The sequence below is a fragment of the Solanum pennellii genome, chromosome 2 (assembly GCF_001406875.1).
Source record: "Solanum pennellii chromosome 2, SPENNV200".
Taxonomy (NCBI): domain Eukaryota; kingdom Viridiplantae; phylum Streptophyta; class Magnoliopsida; order Solanales; family Solanaceae; genus Solanum; species Solanum pennellii.
The window spans coordinates 48,959,050-48,980,324 of NC_028638.1; the positions used below are offsets into that span (position 1 = coordinate 48,959,050).

At 34.7% G+C, this 21,275-nt stretch overlaps 4 protein-coding genes and 1 pseudogene across 7 annotated transcripts; 3 read left to right on the plus strand and 2 right to left on the minus strand.

Moving 5' to 3' along the window:
- Positions 1-1,633: 1,633 nt before the first annotated feature.
- On the minus strand, positions 1,634-4,900 carry LOC107011297 (protein CLMP1-like). The gene has a single exon (XM_015210724.2). The coding sequence runs from the start codon at positions 4,582-4,584 to the stop codon at positions 2,248-2,250; it is 2,337 nt and encodes a 778-aa protein (XP_015066210.1). The 5' UTR covers positions 4,585-4,900; the 3' UTR covers positions 1,634-2,247.
- A 1,521-nt stretch (positions 4,901-6,421) lies between these two features.
- LOC107011603 (expansin-A13-like) lies at positions 6,422-9,516 on the plus strand. Its single transcript, XM_015211174.2, has 2 exons — positions 6,422-7,174; positions 8,800-9,516. The coding sequence occupies exons 1-2, from the start codon at positions 6,690-6,692 to the stop codon at positions 9,107-9,109; spliced, it is 795 nt and encodes a 264-aa protein (XP_015066660.1). The 5' UTR covers positions 6,422-6,689; the 3' UTR covers positions 9,110-9,516.
- Positions 9,517-9,784: 268 nt separating this feature from the next.
- Positions 9,785-14,568, minus strand: LOC107011602. Of its 4 annotated transcripts, none has more exons than XR_003576768.1 (3): positions 13,077-14,568; positions 10,808-11,788; positions 9,785-10,708 (listed from the first exon to the last, which is right to left on the minus strand). XR_003576768.1 is itself a non-coding variant. In XM_015211173.2 (2 exons), the coding sequence occupies exon 1, from the start codon at positions 14,206-14,208 to the stop codon at positions 13,087-13,089; it is 1,122 nt and encodes a 373-aa protein (XP_015066659.1). In that variant the 5' UTR covers positions 14,209-14,568; the 3' UTR covers positions 9,785-10,708; positions 13,077-13,086. The 4 variants fall into 4 exon arrangements, 1 of the variants encoding a protein (XP_015066659.1); XR_003576767.1 differs by having other exon boundaries at positions 9,807-10,708; positions 10,808-11,302; positions 11,379-14,567; XM_015211173.2 differs by lacking the exon at positions 10,808-11,788.
- Positions 10,106-11,731, plus strand: LOC107011601 (berberine bridge enzyme-like 21). The gene has a single exon (XM_015211171.2). It carries the CDS (start codon positions 10,142-10,144, stop codon positions 11,729-11,731), a length of 1,590 nt encoding a protein of 529 aa, XP_015066657.1. The 5' UTR covers positions 10,106-10,141.
- A 165-nt stretch (positions 14,569-14,733) lies between the features above and the next one.
- LOC107010850 lies at positions 14,734-16,340 on the plus strand (annotated as a pseudogene).
- Positions 16,341-21,275: the final 4,935 nt, after the last annotated feature.

Consider the following 21,275-nt stretch of genomic DNA (forward strand, 5'->3'; position numbering starts at 1 on the left):
GAGAAAAGACATACAGACACCATCAAAGTTGTTCCGTATTTGCATAAAGACACCTTAACTTTTAAAGTGTCCTATTACCCCACCGAACTAATTAATTTCTTTGTAAATGGGCCATTTTGACCCATTTTCTCGTCTATATAGTGGCGCGTGTTGCTCAACTCCCTATGATCTAATTCAACCCGACCCGACCCGACCCTATTCTTTAAAGAGAAGTCATCTTCTCCATTTCTTTTCTTCTCTGTTTGGCTTACACCTTCAAGAAATTTTCGTTAATTTTTCTTCATTCGAATTTTTTTTTATTAAGCTATGGAGTTAGGTGACAACAAAATTTTGAATGTGGAATTGCTATTAGTTGCAATCCTTTTGGTAGCAAAACTCAGACCTAAATATCTCAAACATTTATGCTAACTCAGAACAAAACCCATGCGAAACACTTTCTTGCACATTGCAAGAAAAGTTAATGCAGATCCAATTGACAACAGTTCCTCCATTAACCATTTTCTTGTTCATCATGTTCCATTGGCCAACTTGTGGCAGACAATCTTTTTCTCAGCCATTATGGCCAGTTGTGATGCTTAGACAGGAGCATCCATAGTTTGGAAGTGTTTACTTTGAATTTATTGAACAAGAAAATCACATTCTTCATTGATCCAGAAGTTCCTCGCCAATAGTGGTGTCTTATTTTCTTAGAGAAGATGATGAAGTGGTCAAACAAAGAGTATCAACGTTGATTTTGCTATGGAAAAAACTATGAAATTGGAAAATTAGGGCTAACAATGATTATTTTGGGTTTAAATTTGGGGAAGATGACATAAATTGATAAAATAATTAATAATAAAGAAAAATAATGACACATGGCACCTTTAAACTGGTCCATGGTAGTAAAAATAATGCATGACGCGCCTCATGTGCGTGGTAACAACTCAGACTAGGAAATGAGTCAAAATGGTCCATTTACAAAGAAATTAAATAGTTCTGTGGGGTGATAGGACACTTTAAAAGTTAAGGTGTCTTAATGCAAATACATGACAACTTTGATGGTGTCTTTATGTCTTTTCTCTATCAGATACGCACCTATAAGTTTGAACAACATAGAAAAAGGCAAGGGTGGATCCATCATTATGATACATCTGAACTCACTGCTTTACTTTTGACATGTACCATAACTTGAAGAAAGATCCCCAGGCCATTTGGTCAAACTACTTTATACTAGTAGTATTTAGCTACAGTTGTCATATTTTGTTAAATGCACATTTTGTAACATCTAAATTTCTAAAAGAACTGTAGAGACCCACCGCAGAGCCACCATTTCATTCCTTTTCTCAAAAGCTCTGTTTTGACAAAGAGATGGGAAAAAAAACGCTTTAAGGCTAATTGGCTAATGGTTTCATAGGGGGAAGACAAATTAAGTTCTGGTGATATTGGATTCTTAGACTAACACTTGCTATGAAATGTGGGAGCATTCTACTGCTGCTGGCTACATTTCAAGCATGTAATGAAAATTTTGAAGTGCAAAAATTCCAAACAGTGAGATATATGAGTTGTTACATAGAAAACTTAAATCTTCAATGGAATAGTATCCATTATGAACAGCACACTTGATTAAGAGTTCAAACATCAACTTCTGAACAACTAAGCAACAAAAGCAAATGAAACTGCCATTTATCAGAAATTCAACCATTAACATCTACATTTCAACAGCCTGAAATGCTAGCAACAATGACATGTCTATTCTGCCATGATACTGACATGGAAATCTGAAATTACAACTTCCAAACAAGACCAAAAAGGCGAGAGAGTAGCATGAAATTACATTCCGTGGTTCTCTCTTCGCGAATAAATGTTGGATAAGCTACAGCTTAAGAGCAAATGCCTGCTGGAAACACAGATTGCTAATGGTTTCGAACAGTGAGCTGTTTCTATCAAAATATAACTACGGAATTAAATGTTAATTTGCGGAGGCTAAAAATACTAATCGCGCCAATAAAAAAATTTCAGAAACCAAACTCAATGTAGAAAAATTAGTGTCAGCCTGACGGTCAGAACTTGTCGGCACACATTCATAATCCAGAACCTTCAGAGAGAGAGCATTATGATGCCAGTTCTCCACCAGCATCGAGAAGATAATGCTACCTACTCTTCTAAAAGTGAACTTTCCGTCGCTCCATTTCAGACACATGCATGAAAAAAATGCTAATGCAGGTGATGGACAGCGCAATCCAATGAAACTGGAAGCAGGTCACTGCCCTAAGCTTGACTAGCATCATTCTTATGATTTGCAGCATCATCAGTGTTCAAGCTCTCGACCATTTGTTTAGATCCCTCTGCAGCTTCCTCATTGGAACAATGGTTCTTCAAAACTGTTGAGATGTCACTCTCAGAAGCTCCAGCAAGCTTGAAACGCTCAACTGCTGTATCAAGGTTTTTCTTCCAACCATCCAAAGCCAACTTACATTCAACTTGAGAGCGCTCAAAGAGCATGTTACCCCAAAATAAATGGATCTGTGATCTCATAACAGCAGCTTGCTCTGCAGCCTCGTCAGCTGAAATTTCAGCTGGACCAGCAACAGCTGACGCCTCACTTTCAGGACCACTTGCTTGCTTCTTCCTTCTCCTTAATAGTTCATCCTTCTTGCTGGTGCTAGGATCCTTTAGTTCATTAGCTCTCTGCTCTTCAATCTTCTCCCACATTTCTGTTGCAGCTTTCATTTTTAATTCTGCACTTTCAAAGAGTGCAAGAGTCTCAGTAGGATCCCAATTTGATAGGTCCTCTTTCTTAGCCAAGATAAAGGACCAGTAAAGTTTTGCCATTTCAAATTGCTGCTGCCCCAACGCCAGCAACCCCTCGTAAAAGTCTGGTTTGATTAAGAGTGCCTCCTCATATTTTTCTTTGGCCAGAGAATATTTTTCTTTCACCCAGTCATATGCTGCTTGGAGTTGTGTAGCCATCATCTCCTTTGAAGCAGAATCATCAATTGGAATTCTTTTCCTTGCTGAGCACATGTGAACATTTCCCCAGTTGAAGAAAGCAAGAGCTGCAACCTCCTGAAATTTTAAGGCAGCCTTGTCGAAAAGAACTTGAGCCTCTTCACTTGTGACAGTTTCCTCAAGGGCTTCAGAGCAAAGCTCCATCCCAAGCTCATGCAAATCAATGTGAGCATCAGGATCGATGCCTACATGGGTCCTGAATAATTGAGCAAATTCGAAAAGCCAGTCATCCATTTCAACCTCTTTGCAGTCAGGATTTTCGGTTGTAGCCGCTTTTTCTGTGATAGTTACCTTCTCTGCCTTATTACTCTCATTATCTACAGTTTCAACCACCAAGTCACTTGTTGAAGAATGGGATCCACTATCATCCCCTTTACTCCCTTCACTCTCGACAGGCTTCTCCTCTTCCTCTTCCAACAAGGCTGGCTCTTGTTCAGGACTCACCTCAACGACGTGCAATCTTAACATCCCAATGGCACCGGTTTTATCTGCATCAGGGTCTTTTGGTAGTAAACCATCAACCCAAGACTCTGCCGATCTAAGTTCAGCCGTACAGGTTATAGTTACTAAATCTCCATCACTGTCCTTATATTTAACAAGAACAGATTTTGACATAGGGAACCGTTTGCTAACAATATCCCTCAACACTCTAAAACTGCAAGTCACGGGCATCTGTGCAAGCCTTATATCATGATCATAAACAAGCTTCAATGGCCTCCAACGAATGGCAACATCTTTAGAATGTCCATGAACAGCACTAGATGCTGATAAAGATGCCTTCTCTCTTTGGCCATCCTTATTGCGATCAGCATGTGGTCTGGAAGGACCATTTGCAGGCTTCAAAACAACCTTTGGTAACTGAACTTTGGCATGAGGACCATTTTCAGCTGGCGTAACTTGATATGGCTTCTCAGGCTTATTATTAACTGATGTAGCTGAAGCCCCACCTAAGGGTGCTGGCTTCTTAGACATTGGCCGAGCAGGTAAGCATGGTCCTAAGCCAGCAATAGGAGCTGCACCCACTGCAGAAGCACCAAGTGCAGCTGGAGATGGGCGGCTTTGGAGGTCCTGCTGGGCCTCTGGACGAGGACCAAGTGCCATCCTCAATCGTCCAGCAATCTCCAAAGCATCTCGGTGATTCGGATCAGCACCCAATAGTATCTGGACATCTTGCATCGCCATTTCATATTTCCCCACAGCCTCAAATGCACGAGCCCTTCGTAGAAGGGCCCGGACATAAGAGGGCTGAACCTGAAGTGCCATAGTGCATTCAGAAACAACAGAATCATAGTCTATGGGCTTCATTTGCATCAAACAGGCTGCCCTATTGCTATGAAAAACAGCTCTATCAGGGTGCGTCTTTGGTGTAAGTTTGAGAGCATTCTCATATTGCTCCAGAGCACCCACATAATCCTTAGCCTGAAACCTTTTGTTCCCCTCTTCTTTCAGCTCATGGGCTCTTTTTGAGAAAATTGATGAGTCCAAATCAACACTACCATTAACAACAGGTGAATGGCTGTTCCCAACAGCCCCTTGGTTTTGGTTTTGATTTTGACTAATACCCGCCTTCTTTTTCCTACCACCTGATTTCCCCATGAAATTGTCCAAACAGTAACTTGTACAGAGATTCAATCTTTATTCCCAATAAGCCAGAATAAACTAGTATATCACTATACTTCACCCTTCTTTTTTAAGCTGTATAAATCAAGAATCAGAAATGATAACAGAAAGAGCTACTTACAGATATAAAGTTTCCACCTTTAGTGCAGAATTTAGAGTTTTCTGATTGAATCTTGAAGACCCAGAAGATGGATTGAGGAATCTGATAGGTTGGATAAATGGGTTTTTTTTTTTTTTCGAGGAGAAGCACTAATGTAAGGTTTTGGGTTTGAAACCCTAGATAGCTGAATTCACTTTGGTGCTGTATGGATTGAGTATCCAACGGTAGGACCCACTATTTAGGTCTAAATATTGTGAACCATGCGATGGATGATCATATTTTATAATCACCGTAGATCTTATTCATTTTATATTACACTAAAATTTTATTTTAAAACTCACTTCTATGTCAATCAAGTTATAACTAATTCGAATTGTGTCCGTAATATTACCAACATTATATTATATGGTTATTTTGCCTATTGAAGTCCTTGCAATATATTACTAGTATTTTCAAGAATCAGCCCAACTTAGCTAAGAATATATGAAGTCTAATTTTGTAAACATCCAATCCTATTTTGGAGTTATCTTTATTTTCTTTTTTTAAATATAATGTTTTTAAATTTTTATCTATGCTGCTTGTTTATTAAAAAATTATTTATCAAAATATTATTATTTATGATTTGATTCATTCCGCAAGTTTAGAGAATTTATACCTCAAAAACTCAACATAAATTTGATAGGAATTAAGTTACGTTATACCGTATTACTCCTTGTTATTCCTTTTATGATATAATTTGTGGATTCAAAAATTATTTTTTGAGTGTCTCATTCGCTCACATAAGTTCTATATAGTTATGTTATGCAGTATAATATAATTAATATTTCCTTTATGATATAATTTGTGATATATTATGGTATAAAAACATGAACTTATGATAAGTGAATCTTTATTTGTTATTTTGGTGTCAAAAGTATTTCCAAGATAATTTAGTGTTGTCTACTTAAATAATTGTAAGGAAAAAAAAATTAAAATCATGGTAAGGTAAAAATTACCAAATAGCCAAATATAACTGTGCGCAAAAAAAACAATAAGCATGGGAATCGCTACGTCGGTTTGCCGTTAATGGGCTGCGTTGAATGGGTCAGCCCAAACATGTGTTCCTCTTAGGAAATATTACTTTTTTCTTAAAAAAAAAGTAGATATTAAAAAATTATACGAAAAATATAAGCAAATTACAAATATCACATACTTTTAAGGTAAAATTACAATCTATCCCTTGAAAACTTATAATTATATAAATCTCTCAAAATGGATACAATAATATAAGCACTGATACATTAATCTAATGCGCGAGATACATTAATTTAATGCGCGAGTTACATTTTATACATGATACACTAATCTAATAAGTGAAACACATTAATTTGATGCGCGAGGTACATTTCATACATGATACACTAATCTAATGCGCGAGATACATTAATGTGATGCTCGAAAATGAGGAATTTTGAAAATTTGTAAAACTCATAAGGGATAATGATAATAAGAAAACTAAAAGCTAAGATTTTCGTGATAAATAAATTACTAGTTTTTGCATATCAACATACATCATAAAAATATTGATCAAAATTCTTATAATTTAACTCTAGAAAAAAATTTATGATAATTAATTATAAACGGAAGAAATAGACTCTATTCACCAATTTTCTTCGTTAGAGAGGACCTAAATGGTAACAATTATAATGCAAATTGCCTGAACCAATGCACCCCTAAATAGTTTGAGACAAATTTGTATAATGGTTCAATTTAAAAAGAGAGAGAAAAAGGGGCGCCGACAAAGCCCAATTGGCAAAGTTCAAAAAAGCAGTGAAGAAACATGACCATCCATGGCAATATCTCTGCAAAAAGTGACAAACTTTCCCTTTTCTCATAATTCCCTGCATAGTGAAACAACTCATCAGATTCAAGAGTTTAAGCAAAGCAACAATTTTTCATCTCTTTGATAGTGAAGAAGAACATATACACTCCATTTGTAAGTATGCTACTACTGTCACTTTTAGTAGCATTCGCACTCTTTTCTCCAACCCCATTTGTCCATTCTCACTACAACTGGTCACCTTCTTCTTCCTCCACCTCCAATTTTCAGTCCGAGTGGCGTCCTGCACGCGCCACCTATTACGCCGCCGCGGACCCACGTGACGTTGTGGGTGGCGCCTGTGGATATGGGGATTTGGAGAGAAATGGGTATGGAAAAGCTACAGCTGGGTTAAGTACTGTGCTTTTTGACAAGGGTCAGATCTGTGGTGCTTGTTATGAAGTGAGGTGTGTGGAGGATCTGCGGTGGTGCATTCCGGGTACTTCTATAATTGTTACAGCCACTAATTTTTGTGCACCAAATTATGGGTTTGATCTAGATGGTGGTGGTCACTGTAATCCACCTAATGCCCATTTTGTGCTACCCATTGAGGCTTTTGAGAAGATTGCCATTTGGAAAGCTTCTAATATGCCCATTCAATACCGCAGGTTCGTGCAGCAACTAATATATGCTTGTTTTTAGAAAATATTCAACTGATTCTATCTTTCTCCTAATCCAAGAATCATACTTGTAGAATACAGTTATTCCATTTTAATTTGTTTGTCCGATTATGACTTGACGTGGAATTTAAGAAAGCAAGAAAGACTTATCAAAATGTATTCTAATTTTCTAGTGTTAAGCAGGTTAGGTGAAAAGTTGAAAATAAATAGTTGCCAATAAAGGGAAGAGGCTAACAATCTAAACAAACTAAAAACGAAAGCAAGACAAACAAATTGAAATGGACTGAATATTATTTAGCGTTAGAATGAAATAGAACTGAGAAAAGGGGAATGGATTCATTTTCATATAGCTGAACTCAGATAATATAGGATTGAGGTTTAGTTGTTATATTGATTTACCCATTTATAGCCAAAAGTTTTACCAACTGTCAGCTAAAACATTCTCTTAACTAGTTTGCTTACAGCTTAAAAACATTAAGTTCTTACAGCTGTAGTTGAGGTTGAGGACCGGGAGAAGAGTTGTGTTTGAGATTCTTGAATATTTAATGATGGGTAGAAACAAAAAGGAAGTAGCTGAAGGACATTTACTGATAACAGAAATGAAATTTGAATGAATGCTAAGGACAGGTAGAAATGAAAAAAAAAATAGACATTGCAATTGAGAGTACAAAAAGAATGAAGGGGGAAAGGAAATAGAGATGTAAAGTATAATGGGCCCTAAAGGAAAAAGCCAATGAAATCTCCTGTTGATGAACTACACGAACCTAGCTATTACTTGTGATTTCATTGGCTTTTTCCTTTAGTAAGTAATTTCAATGACTTCCAGGGAGGGAGCAAATCTTTTTCTAATATTTATGATATGCATGTTCTATATCAGAAGAATCATTATCTATGTATTGATTTCTGTAGATTCTCATATCTTCTATTTGTTTCAAAAGTTATCCTGAATTATAATGTGAATGTTTCTCTTCAAGGGAAGTCTCTAATAACCTTTTGGCCAACGCATGTGAATAAATATATGCATATGGAACATCCAAACAAATGTATTTATAAAAATATCCTGCTGAAGATGATCTAAAGTTCATTTGTATTGGAAAATGAATTGAGAGCTTCCGGAGAAATGGGAATTAAACAGCACTATTGGTTCTGGCTGTGACTACCTCCCTATCAGTTTCACTTCTCTATCCTGTCCTAATAAAAGAAATTCTACAAGCGAGAGCTTTAGACCCATTCATTTGCTTAAGTCAATGGTGATTTATGTCCAAATAGATATAGGATACACTCACAAGAGGTATTCCATGTCGCAATCCACCAAATATGCACCTTTTGGTATTATTGGCATTCCATAATATTTTGTATAGAAATTAGATGTACTTCCCAACCAAGAAGCACCATGAAAAGATTTGAGACTGATTACACCATCCACCTTCAAGTGTCTTTTCTTTCCGCTTGTCCATTCAGTACAATTTTCTGCAAATTTCATGTAGTCCTTCTGATCCCAAAAGAGGTCTCCCTTTTTAATTCGACAATGCAAGTAATTCCCAGAATTCATTTGTTGTAGACCTTTTATGTATGGCACCTAACCATATGCTTGGTTTCTTAATTCTGAACAGGATAAAGTGCAGAAAGGAAGGTGGAGTTCGATTCACTCTTGGTGGCTCTGGTATATTCTTGTCAGTTCTAATCAGTAATGTTGCAGGTTCGGGTGATATAGTGGCAGTAAAAGTTAAGGGTTCAAGAACAGGCTGGCTTCCTATGGGTAGGAACTGGGGCCAAAACTGGCACATTAATGCTGACTTAAAGAATCAGCCGCTTTCTTTTGAGATGACTAGTGGTGATGGGGCCACCTTAACATCTTACAATGTAGCTCCCAAGAATTGGAATTTTGGTCAGACCTTTGAAGGCAAGCAGTTTGGGTCTTAGACTCATGCCAAAATTGTATCTATTGCTCATCTTTTGTTTTGGATTGCTCAAGATTGGCTAGCAATGTTGGGACATTTTTGTTCGAGTTCATGTTGGACAAGTGACCACCTGATTTAGTTGTTGCAGAGCAAAGCTTTGCGATTGTGCTGTATGTTGTTGTTCACTCAATCCTTGTGAACTTGAATGTAACCAGAGAAGAAACTTGCCACTTGCAAGGCAATTTTATCAAGCAATTGTTTTGCCAGTCAAATGTTGCAGAACCTGAATCAAAGTTGTTAGAACTGTTGATTTGTAGATTAAGAATGTTCCTTTTTGAATCTGATGAAATTTATGAACTCATCAAAAGGAGACAAATATTTCCTTGTTATTGTAGATTTTTTTGTCAAACGATCAAAACATTATCCTTATCTTGTCACCTTTATTTATTAAATATTTGTTTCAGTGTCTGAAACCCACTGACTCGTCTAATCTGGATTCAGAATGTATAAAGCCAGACTTCGACTCAAACTCGAAACTTCTTTTTAAGAGGGGATGAACCTTTACACTTTTGGCAGTATTCCTGTCAAGGATATGATATGTTAAATAGCATGTCATCCAAAGTTCATTTTCCTTGTGTAGTTTTTTGACACATGCCATACTGCTGTCCTAGTTACATCATCAACAAAGACTTGGATAAACTAGAAATCAAGACAGCAGATGATGCATTTTGTCAGTTTGTAGAACTCAAATCAAGGTTTCGATTAGGAGTCTATAGTTTAAAGAACCGGCGTGAGAAGACAAGTAAATATGGAGAGGATCTACATTCACTTAGTACTACTAAACTGCAAGATGACAAAAAAGATAGTTTTCTACTCCAGTTCACAACATTATGAAGAAGAAAAGAAGGCACAACAGTCTGCTTGATGAACTTTGTATTACACCTGATTTGCTGGCATCTTCTCTTGTTATATTTCTAGTTGGCCTGGAATAGCTTAACTCTCCATGTCCCCATAGCGGAAAAATAAAAGAAAACAAGGAAACCAGGGTTTCGATATGGAGAACCCTCTCTTTCTAACCTTTTCTTCGTTCCTTTTTGTTATCCATTTTGTTCCGTTGTCAGCCTCAACTCCATCATACCTGAGTTTCCTTCAGTGCTTATCCGAACATTCACGTCCATCTGACCACATACTGTCAAGAGTGTACACTCCAAACAACTCCTCATATAAGTCTGTGCTACAACACTATATCAGAAACCAGAGGTTCAATAGATCAACCACTCCAAAACCCGACATTATTTTCACTCCGTTGCAAGAATCCCATGTTCAGGTTGCTGTCACTTGCTGCAGGAAAACTGACAAGTACCTAAAGATCCGAAGTGGAGGGCATGACTACGAAGGCATTTCTTATGTCTCCAACATCAGTTTTGTTCTTCTTGACATGTCTAACCTGCATTCAATTGATGTAGATATCCAAAATGAAACTGCTTGGGTCCAAGCTGGTGCACTTCTAGGCGAACTTTACTACAGAATTTGGGAGAAAAGCAAAGTTCATGCCTTCCCAGCTGGTGTTTGCCCAACTGTTGGTGTTGGTGGACACATAACTGGAGGAGGATACGGTAACCTGTTAAGAAAATATGGACTGTCAGTGGACAATTTAGTTGATGCACGCATAGTAGATGTTCATGGTAGAATTCTTAACAGAGAATCAATGGGAGAAGACCTGTTTTGGGCGATCAGAGGTGGGGGTGGTGCTAGCTTTGGAGTGATATCGGCCTACAAACTTAGATTGGTAAAAGTTCCTGATGTTGTTACTGTTTTCCGGGTAGTGAGGACCCTCGAAGAAAATGCAATTGACATTGTTTACTGGTGGCAATTCATTGCAGAGAAAATAGATAACAATCTCTTTATAAGGTTAGCTCTAAAACCTATTGATGAGAAGCAAAAAGGAACTAAGACAATAACAGCAACATTTGTATCATTATTTCTTGGAGATTCCAAAGAACTTCTATCCATCATGAATAAAGATTTTCCTCAATTGGGTTTACATATCGAGGATTGCAAGGAAATGAGTTGGATAGAGTCTGCACTTTTCTGGGCAAGTTTCCCTAATGGAACACAGCCTGATGTTTTGCTCAACCGAAAACCTGGAGCAAAGTTTCTGAAGCGCAAGTCAGACTATTTGCAGAAACCCATTCCCAAGGATGAGCTCAAATCTCTGTTAGATAAAATGATTGAATTAGGAGACACAGAATTAGTATTCAATCAATATGGTGGAAGGATGAGTGAAATACCAGAATGGGAAACTCCATTTCCTCACAGAGCAGGAAATATATTTAAAATCCAGTATGCAGCAAACTGGGGAAAAGAAGGAAAGGAAGCAGAGAACTTCTATTTGAACCAGACCAGAGTATTGCACAACTACATGACTCCTTTTGTGTCAAAATCCCCAAGATGTGCATATTTAAATTATAGAGACCTTGACATAGGGGTCAACCATAATGGAAACAATCGCTACATTGAAGGTCGTGTTTATGGATTGAAGTATTTCAAGGATAATTTTAATAAATTGGTCCAAGTCAAGACTTTGGTTGATCCAGATAACTTCTTCTGGAACGAACAGAGCATCCCTCCTTTAGCAGCATAAAGTACTCTGTGCAACCTTGAGGTATCAGTATTTCCACAAAGTTGGCCCATTTCATTCCTGTCAAAAGATTAGTTTGAGAGACAACCTTCTGTATAATATGTATCTGCAACTTCCTTTTATGCTGAATCAAGTCTGTTTCAAGGGACTAAGAAAGCAAACAACACACACCTTTCTCAGTTCTCATACATCTTAATAAGCCTCAAATAGAATATGTAGTTCTCTTTTCCCTTTCCTTTGGAGGGAGGTGGGCTTATAGACAGAGGTGTAAGTTTTTCCTAGTCCTAATTACCTATTTTCCAATCAAAGGTTTTAAACATCCCGCACTCTAGATAAGAACCTCCGTCAAAAAAGAAACTACATCAAAATCTAACGCATCCAAAGACAAACTTCACAAAAGTTTGTAGCTCTGGCTCATAAGTATAATGCAGGAACTCAAGTGTGATTAAGCTGTATCGTGCAACTAGTTTCCTAGAATGTAGTTGTGTAACTGACTGTAAACCTACACGTCCACTTTAGTTCATTAGCTAAAGAACTAATATCTAAATTGTATAATCCATAAATTACTCAAAAATAATCTAAACTTAGAAACTGTTCACCTGTCTCCTTTTTTTACGAGTAAAGTTTCGTTAATAAAACATAACCAAGAAGGTATCTGAGGGAAAATTATTCAACTTGACATATAATCGCTTGGGAGTTAGCAGCAACTAATCACTGAGTAGAGCTTAAATCTAAGGACCTCCATTTCAGGAGACAGCATATTGGTCAAAATGAATTTTGCTATGAAATTTCAGCTCATACTATTGGTTGGATATGAATATATATATATATATACATACTAGCTTATTGGATGTTTGGACTACATTTTCAACAATGATTTTGACAAAGAATAGCAGGAATTTAACATGTATAGGTCTGAGGACCTGTTCAACCTGATGGGAAAGAATAAAAGGGCACAAAGAGAATCACCAATATGTTTTTTACCATATTTGCCTAGCTCTGAAAGAAATTAGATCAGCTTTGTATGGAATGCAAGAGAAAACTGAATATAGGTGCATTTCATCGAGATATTAAAACCATTAAACATTGATGTGAATCTCTATACATGTTCCTGTTGAAATTTGTTGTGAGACTGAGACAACAGGTTTCCTTGCTCCAACATATAAGCTGTATGAGTATTAGTAATTCGACAATTCAAGAAAAAGGGAGGGGGGAGTGTATATGAACCTCAGTAAGGACTACCATCAAAAACTTCTTACCACTGATCTTCAGTTGATGAGTGTAACATCAGGAAAAGAATCACATATAATAATGAAAGCTCTAGCAATTACAAAACTAATTCTATTACCCTGGCTCCATTACAGCTTCTGATTAGATTCTATAAGCAATCCATTTAGCATTACATGAACTGCAGCTTCATATACAACTCTGTGATAATGCATTCCGTCAGCAGTACAATGAGCTCCACAATTATTACTCAATGCATGAATGTCCAGCAACAAAAGTGGTCCACCAGATTGTCGCAGCAGCTTACTGCTATAAAGCTCATCGGTATAAGCTTTCCATATCACATCACTCATCTTCTCTCGCTTCTCATCTGTATTCAACATAGAGTTTATCAGCTTTGGCATTCCCAGCCAAAAGAAGTTGGGTGAACGAACTGAAACTAAATTCGTGCCAGCTCCATCATTTACAAAATCTGAAGGTACTGGTAACAGCAATACCACCAAATCCCCTAACAACTTTAAGGAAACACCATAATCAGTTGCATTATTTATATGTAACATATCCCATAGCCCTGTCCCAATCACGAATACATCAGGATAAGGGCTCTTTTTCTCTTCAAACCCCAGAACCAAATCAGTCAAGTTACTCACATAAGGGGCCCAAATAAAATCTAACTTCATCCCAATCTCATCAATAAGTATGTTGTAATCACTATGCCTCTTGAACAAATCCCCCCTAATCATCTCCATTTCACTTTCCCCCAATAACAACTCCAACAAAGAAACTACAAATAACCTTGCCTGTGAATCCCCAGCAACAACAACCCATGACCCATTAAACAAATCTGAAGCATCAGACTTGGACAACTTATGGAAATCACATTGAACAACAGGCTCAGACTCAATCCACCTCCAAGACTCCTCACAACTACTCCTAACAGTATTTTCCACACTACTATTCTCATTATTCAATTCTTGAAAATCAAATGCTACTTGGTGAAGTAAAGAAATACAAGAATCAAGATTTCCATTTGATGATGATGAAGATAAGGATAGTGAACCTGGTGAAGAAAGCATAATAGAGGAGACTGAAGGGAAATAAGGGGTCAAATGAACACAAACAGCAAGGGTAATAAAGAGGGCACAGCTGAAAAATAACATTTTGTTGCGACTCAAGTGCCAACCAGCCATACCGACAGGGACAAAGAGTACAAGAAAGGCCGCCAATACTCCCAATTGAACGGCGCCCCACATTATATCTCTGATTCTGACTGTTAAATCATATGAAAGAAAAAGAAAACAGAGCTTTGACAGCAGAGTTTCAATAAATGGAATGTTGGATCCAATTGAAGATGAATGGAGTGTCTTTGCTGCTTTCTTGAAAGGGAATTCCCATAAAAAGAAAAAAGGAATAAACTTTGAAAGCAGATTAGCAATCTTTGATTTGGGGTTTGGAAATTGAAAAAGAAACAACTTTGTATGAAGGTTTTTCAAGAACAAGAAAACAGAGATCTTCAAAGATTTTTCAAGAACAGGAATGTTGAAAAAAATTGAATGGTATAAAATATTTGGAAGTTAAAAAGGCAGTAAATATGGACTTTCTGAAGCTGATTCGAATTTAAGATCATTTCAATACTAAAATAGATATAATAATGATATCATACTCAATATAATCTTACAAAAAAAATTCTAAAAATATAATATTGTACTATGTAATTATATCTAATTTCTATTTTTACAAAATACAATGATTATTTTTAATACATTTCTCCATTCAAAATAAAAATATCATACGATTGTGATTACGTGAGGGGAAAAAACATGTGAGAAAGAGGAAAAGAAATAGTTTCCAAATGAAGGTATGAGAAAGAAACCAATGCCTTTTGCCTCGAATAGAATTTGCAAATTGCAACCCTCGTCTTTATTTGTTGAATTCCATGGAAAAAAAAATCAATTTATTTTAACTTGTTCAATTTAAATAATTAAAAAATAATTTATCACTTAATTCATTTATTCAAAACAACGACATTTTCAATGCCCATCTTGGAAGTTCAGCCCAATCAGAATATTACTTTGGAAATTCAGATTCTTGCCTTTATATAAAGCCCAGCATGTACCAATCATCAAATTAAACAGAAAATAAATAATTGAAAAGAGGGAGTGGCATTATCAAAAATGTCAAAAGATGATGAATTGCGTTTATTGGATTTCTGGGCAAGCCCATTTTGCATGAGGGTGAAAATTGCTCTATCTGAAAAGGGTGTAGCCTATGAATCTCAACAAGAAGACTTATTTGGTGGCAAAAGTGATGTGCTTCTCAAATCTAACCCAATTTATGAGAAAGTTCCAGTTTTGTTGGATAATGGAAAGCCAATTGTTGAGTCCAATAACATTGTGTATTATATTGATGATAAGTATCCTTCTACTAACCCTTTGTTGCCTTCTTCTGCTTATGGACGCTCCCGTGCACGTTTCTGGGCAGACTTCATCGACAAAAAGGTCTAACTGAAAAAATATTAGACTATCGTCGTACAATACCAAAAAAATTATAATTTTAGGCCATTAGACTAACATTTTGATTTATATTGTTCTCAAGAGATCTTTAGATTGCGGTCTTAAAGGTTCATAAGTTGTTGTAAGCAAAATAAAATTCTAATAGTGTAAAAATTTGTCAACTGATGGCGCCTAGTCAAACAAGATCACATAAAATGAGATAAAATGTATTTTTTTTTATTGTCACATATATAATACACCATAATTAATTCACCATGTGTTAATTAGTTTAACTTAGTTGGATGTGTAGATATTTGAAGGAGGAATGTGCATATGGAAGAGCAAAGGTGAAGAACTAGAGATTGCAAAGAAAGATTTCATAGAAATCTTGAAGAAGCTTGAAGGAGCCATGGGTGACAAAGATTACTTTGGAGGAGACAACTTTGGGTATGTTGATGTTATAGCCATTGCCATGACATCTTGGTTCCATGCTTACGAGGTTTTCGGAGATTTTAAGGTTGAACAAGAAATTTGGCTGCTGGATGAAGAGATGCCTTGAGAGGGAGAGTGTTTCTAGTGTCCTTCCAGATCCTGAAAAGATCTATCAGTGTGTTGTCATGCTTAGGAAGATGCATGGCATTGAATAGGACGGGTTCTGTTGATTCAATTGCGGTACGTACATGTACTTAAAAGGAAAAAATGAAATAAATAAATATCTATGTATAATAATATCGTAATAATTATTCTGAACTCGCGAATACCAGTACTTAGATTCGCCTACGTGCTGAAATGTAACATGCATGAATAACAGATCAGTTGTTTTTGATGTGTTGCAAGAAAATCTAAACTGGGCCACTCCTTGCTGATTTGGGCCTTACTGGACTGATTTTAGTCTTCTTTTTCTGTCAATTCATTGCTTTTTAGCCATCTTTTTGTTTAGTTATTATATAATAATGGATAATCCGCCAAAAAATGTTGTTAATTATACAGATTAATTGTACCGTGTGTATACACAATTATTGATGTCAAATAATTGCCAAGTGATCATTAAATCCATTATTTCAATTTATTAATTAATAATCCTTCATAAAATTAGCATATTTCATAACTCACATAAATACATCCTAAATATGAACATGTAGCAAAGATCTTGTTTGTTCGAATGTACTTTGGATTCGGTTTAGAAGATACTTATATATAATATATAAAAGATATTTATAGAATAATACTCCCTCCGTCCGAATTGTTTATCATATTACACTTTCAAAAGTCAATTTGACTAATTTGCAAAGTTAAATTAGATCACATTAATTTAATATTTTAAACAAAAAAATAGATTTTTTAAAACTATATGAAAAGTACTATAAATTACAATTTTTTGTATATTTATATGATAAAAAAATACATCTTAAAATGTTAGTCAAAATTTTTATAATTTAACTCTAAAAATAGAAACCATGACAAATAATACCGAACGGAGGGAGTAATAAGCTGAAGAAAAAGTGAGTAGAGACAAAGAGTAAACTTTATTAATCTATCTATAAAGTATTTAAGCATCCATAGAGTAGTTGAAAATTCTGCACAAGTCCACTCAACTAAAAGCAATGAAATTATAGTAGAACATCAATACTCTACAGAGTTGTAGGAAGTAGCTGGCCTACATTACCAAACAATAGGGTGTATTGGACCCATAAAAATATTGTCATGTTACACTTGTACTACCCTATAACTAGTAATAAATTAAAATACCTTCTCAAAATTGGCGGAAAATTTGATTTCGTAGTCCTTTATAATTTATATTTTTTAGTTTTAAGTTATATTTATAAGAAAATTGATCAAAAGATCATTTTCATCTATTTAAGATATCACTTTCATCATAATCGATGACATATATTTTCTATAAATATTAGTCATAACTCATATCTTTTTTTAGTGTTAAATTCTCATTAGGTGTCATATCACTTTAGGTTTCGATTAATCTGTAAATTCAACCAAAAGGCATCAAAGATGATTTCATACTCATGACTTAAATCTAAAAGTATCTTATTAAGAATAAAGGAATACTTATAATTCTACCACAATATTTGATGGTACAATTAGTCTTTTTTTTTTGCTTAAACAAGGAATATATATTTTGGTTCTATGAGAATTTGGAAAGAAACATTTTATATTATATTAATTTCCAAGTTGTTGATTTGAGTGAGGATATGGAGGGGAGGGAGCTAATGCATTAATATGCACTCAAATCATCAAATTCTTGGGAACAAAGTGTGCATTATGCCATCAAATCGAGTCAAAATGATTTTATATTATTATTTGGCAAAAAACATGCATGCATGTATAGATTTTGGTGATATGCATATTAATTTGAAAGTTTGGGGCAATTCTCAAGCATGTCTCCTAGCCATTGTCAATAAGGTGAAAACCAATGTGTATAAGAGCATGTGGAGATGAAGCCATTGTAGCAGACCCTATTGATAAATGCCCATAAAATCAATCAATTTTAATTAGGTAAGTCTATGGATCTTGACAAAAAACTCATGTGGATTTGTCCCAAGTGGTCAATATGTTAGGTAGTTTTGAGATATAACTCTTGACCTTTGTTCTCTCTATGCACAGCCATCCACATGACATGCTATTATGTCATTTCTTGCCTTTTTCTAAATAGACCTCTTATACTATCTAATTATATTGACTTATTCAACAATTTTCACATTGATTTATGTAAGTGCTCTAATTATGTATCTAAAGTAAAAAAGAATTAGAAATATAAATTTATATTAAGTCAACATCCATTTTTAGCAATGGGATAGGATAATAAGTGAAACGATACTTTTTACTGTTTTGATTTAAAATCTTGAACCTGATTTTAGTTCTTGACTTTTCACCTTCTATTAATTTGATAGAACACTATAAAATGATTGGAATTAGTCACAACTCACAAGCAACGGATATTTACTATGTAGCTATAGAAAATGTGAGTCAGTAGTTCATGATTTTAAATATAATTTAGATAGATTATTCCCTTGGGGTTTATAAATAACAATACATATTCTATCTAATATGATAACTTAAAAGTGAGGCAATACTAATATCATAACTTATAAGTGAGGTTTGAGATGTAGACTTTGTATTCAAATTTTCGATGGACTCTCAATTCAAGAGATAGAAAAGGGTTAGAAAAGCATAATATCAAAATATAAAACAAAATAAAATGGCAAATAGTAGAAACACACTATGTGATTACTCAACTGCCAACTAAACTATTCTAATTATCAAATCTTCATATCTTCTTATGTAGAATCACATCTTTCATATGTTATCATCTAATCACCTTAAGATTTCTAATATTTCAAACAAAAAAGAGATGTGTAATAGCTAAAAACAAAAAATACCAAACTGTTATTCAACGTACAGGGAAAAGAGAAAAGGAAATCAAATCACCTTTTTTTTCAATTATATATATGTCGTTGTCCATTAGTAGGATAATGTCAAAATCGTGTACTCGTTAGTACGTATAACATGTCGAGATTGTAATAATATCCAGAAAAATAAAAAGATGTAGCACAGTACTTAATTAATTCTCAATTAATTAAATTTCAATGTTGCAACTCCCATATATTTGTGTTTCTCTTTTCTTTTCTTCTTTTTTATAAAAAAAACAAGTTATTTTATCCTTGTTTATTTGTAATGCCAACAAGAAAAGACTTTTTATTTTTCAGATTAAAGTCGGTGCATTAGAAAGAAAAAAGAAACTTATCCATGGGCATAGTGATTCACCATTTGTTTCAGTTTTGTTTGATTTATGGTGAGATTGTGAAATTAGGTGTTAAGCCTAACTCACACCCCAAAAGCTAACTCAAAGGGAAGAGGATTGTCCAAGCCTTATAAAGAGTCCACTCATTTCATTAATCACCGAAGTGGAACTTTTGTCATTCTTTAACACTTCGGGTGAGACAGGCCCTGCTCTGATACCATGTAAAATTAGGTCTTAAGCCTAACTCACACCCCAAAAGCTAACTCAAAGGGAGGAGGATTGCCCAAGCCTTATAAAGAGCTCACCCATCTCATTAATCACCGATGTGGGACTTTTGTCATTCTTTAACAGAGATGTGTAAAAAAATGATTTTGAATTTCACTCAATATTAAAAGTTAGCATATTAGAGGAGAATTGTTTCATTTTAATTTTTGAAATTGTCCATCCCTTAACATTTGATGTGAAATCTTCAAGGGCTCACTTCACATCGGGATTGAACATATGATTGTATGGACAATTTAACTATTAGGTCTTTCACTCTTCATTATTGATAAATAGTAACTGAAATTAATCGTATTATGATACTTATATATAAAGCTAGCCTTGAAGGAAAGATTATCAAATCACATTAAAGAGATCACTTATTTATTAAACGATCAATGTCAGGCTCTTTAATACTCCACCTTACACACAAGCCTGGATCTAGTGTGTGGATAGTTAAATCCTGGGGGTCATTATCGATAAATAAAATTATATTTCAATATCATATAAAAAAATAAATTTTAAATTTAATTTATTTTTAAAAACTAATCGTTCATAGAAAAAATTATTAAAATCGTATTGCAAAAACACCATCCCATTAAACATCTGGAGTGGGACTCATGAAACAAGATGGCTACGAAACAGGTTGGGGACTGTGTCCCAGCATATATTTTTGATTGATAAATATGTGGACCAACTAATAGCATGGCTATTGTCAGATACACCATACCAAACTATACTTTGTTTAGTTATAATTGTTTTAATGAAACTATTTTCTGCCATACACACATATATATTTCTCAATTTTCCACCACAACATCCTTCATGAATTGTACTAATCCACTAACCCCACCCCCATTAAATATAATATAGTTAAGTAATAAGAAATGTATGTGGTCACAAAATTCACCTATCATCAGATTATATAGACAGAAATCTTGAGTTTAAATATTGTTATTATCTAAACAAATTTTTATATATTTGATTCGAGAAATTATAAAAGACGGAATATTCAGTATTTTAGTGAGTGTGCTACTATTTTATAATTAAGGAGCAATTAAAGGTATTCCCGCTCTAACAAATTATTGATAATGATAGTATAAGGATGGATATACGAGGTAAGATATAGGTTTGGCTAAATTTGATAGCTAGTATTTATTGATCAAACTCAGTAACTTAGATGGTTAATAATTTTTAAATTTATTAAATTTAAATCTTAAATTTGTTTTAAAAATGGTCACACAAAAATACCCCCACCCAAGAAGGTTATGTTGAGTCCATTAATTTCTTAGAACAAAGCAAGTCCAACAATGACGATAAATTATAATCCTAGTAATGAGATCTTGTGAACGTGGTTCGTATATTTTCTTTCTGAATAAAGATTCAATCAAAGTAATATTCAATGGCCTTATAGATCTATGTCATCAGTACTATATAATAATTTATGGTTGAGATTCATTTTAATTATATACTCATCTTAATAATAAATTTAAATTATATACTCATTTCAATAGCACAAACAACAAAGTTATCAACTATTTTTTTTTAAATATCAAATAAAGCAACTAAGTGTACCCAAGCTAATATTTTCAAGGAAAAAAATTAAGATTGACGGATATGCGGATCGAGAGTTGACGATAAGACTCAATTAATAACACAAATACTTCCAATCAGGTATATTAAATTTTCTTTTGCAATCTTAGTTATTCTTATTTTTGAAAATATTAGTTTGGATGAACACTTAATTGCTTTATTCAATAGTTTTAAAAAATAAAAACAATTGACAATTTAATTGTTTTTATTATTAAGA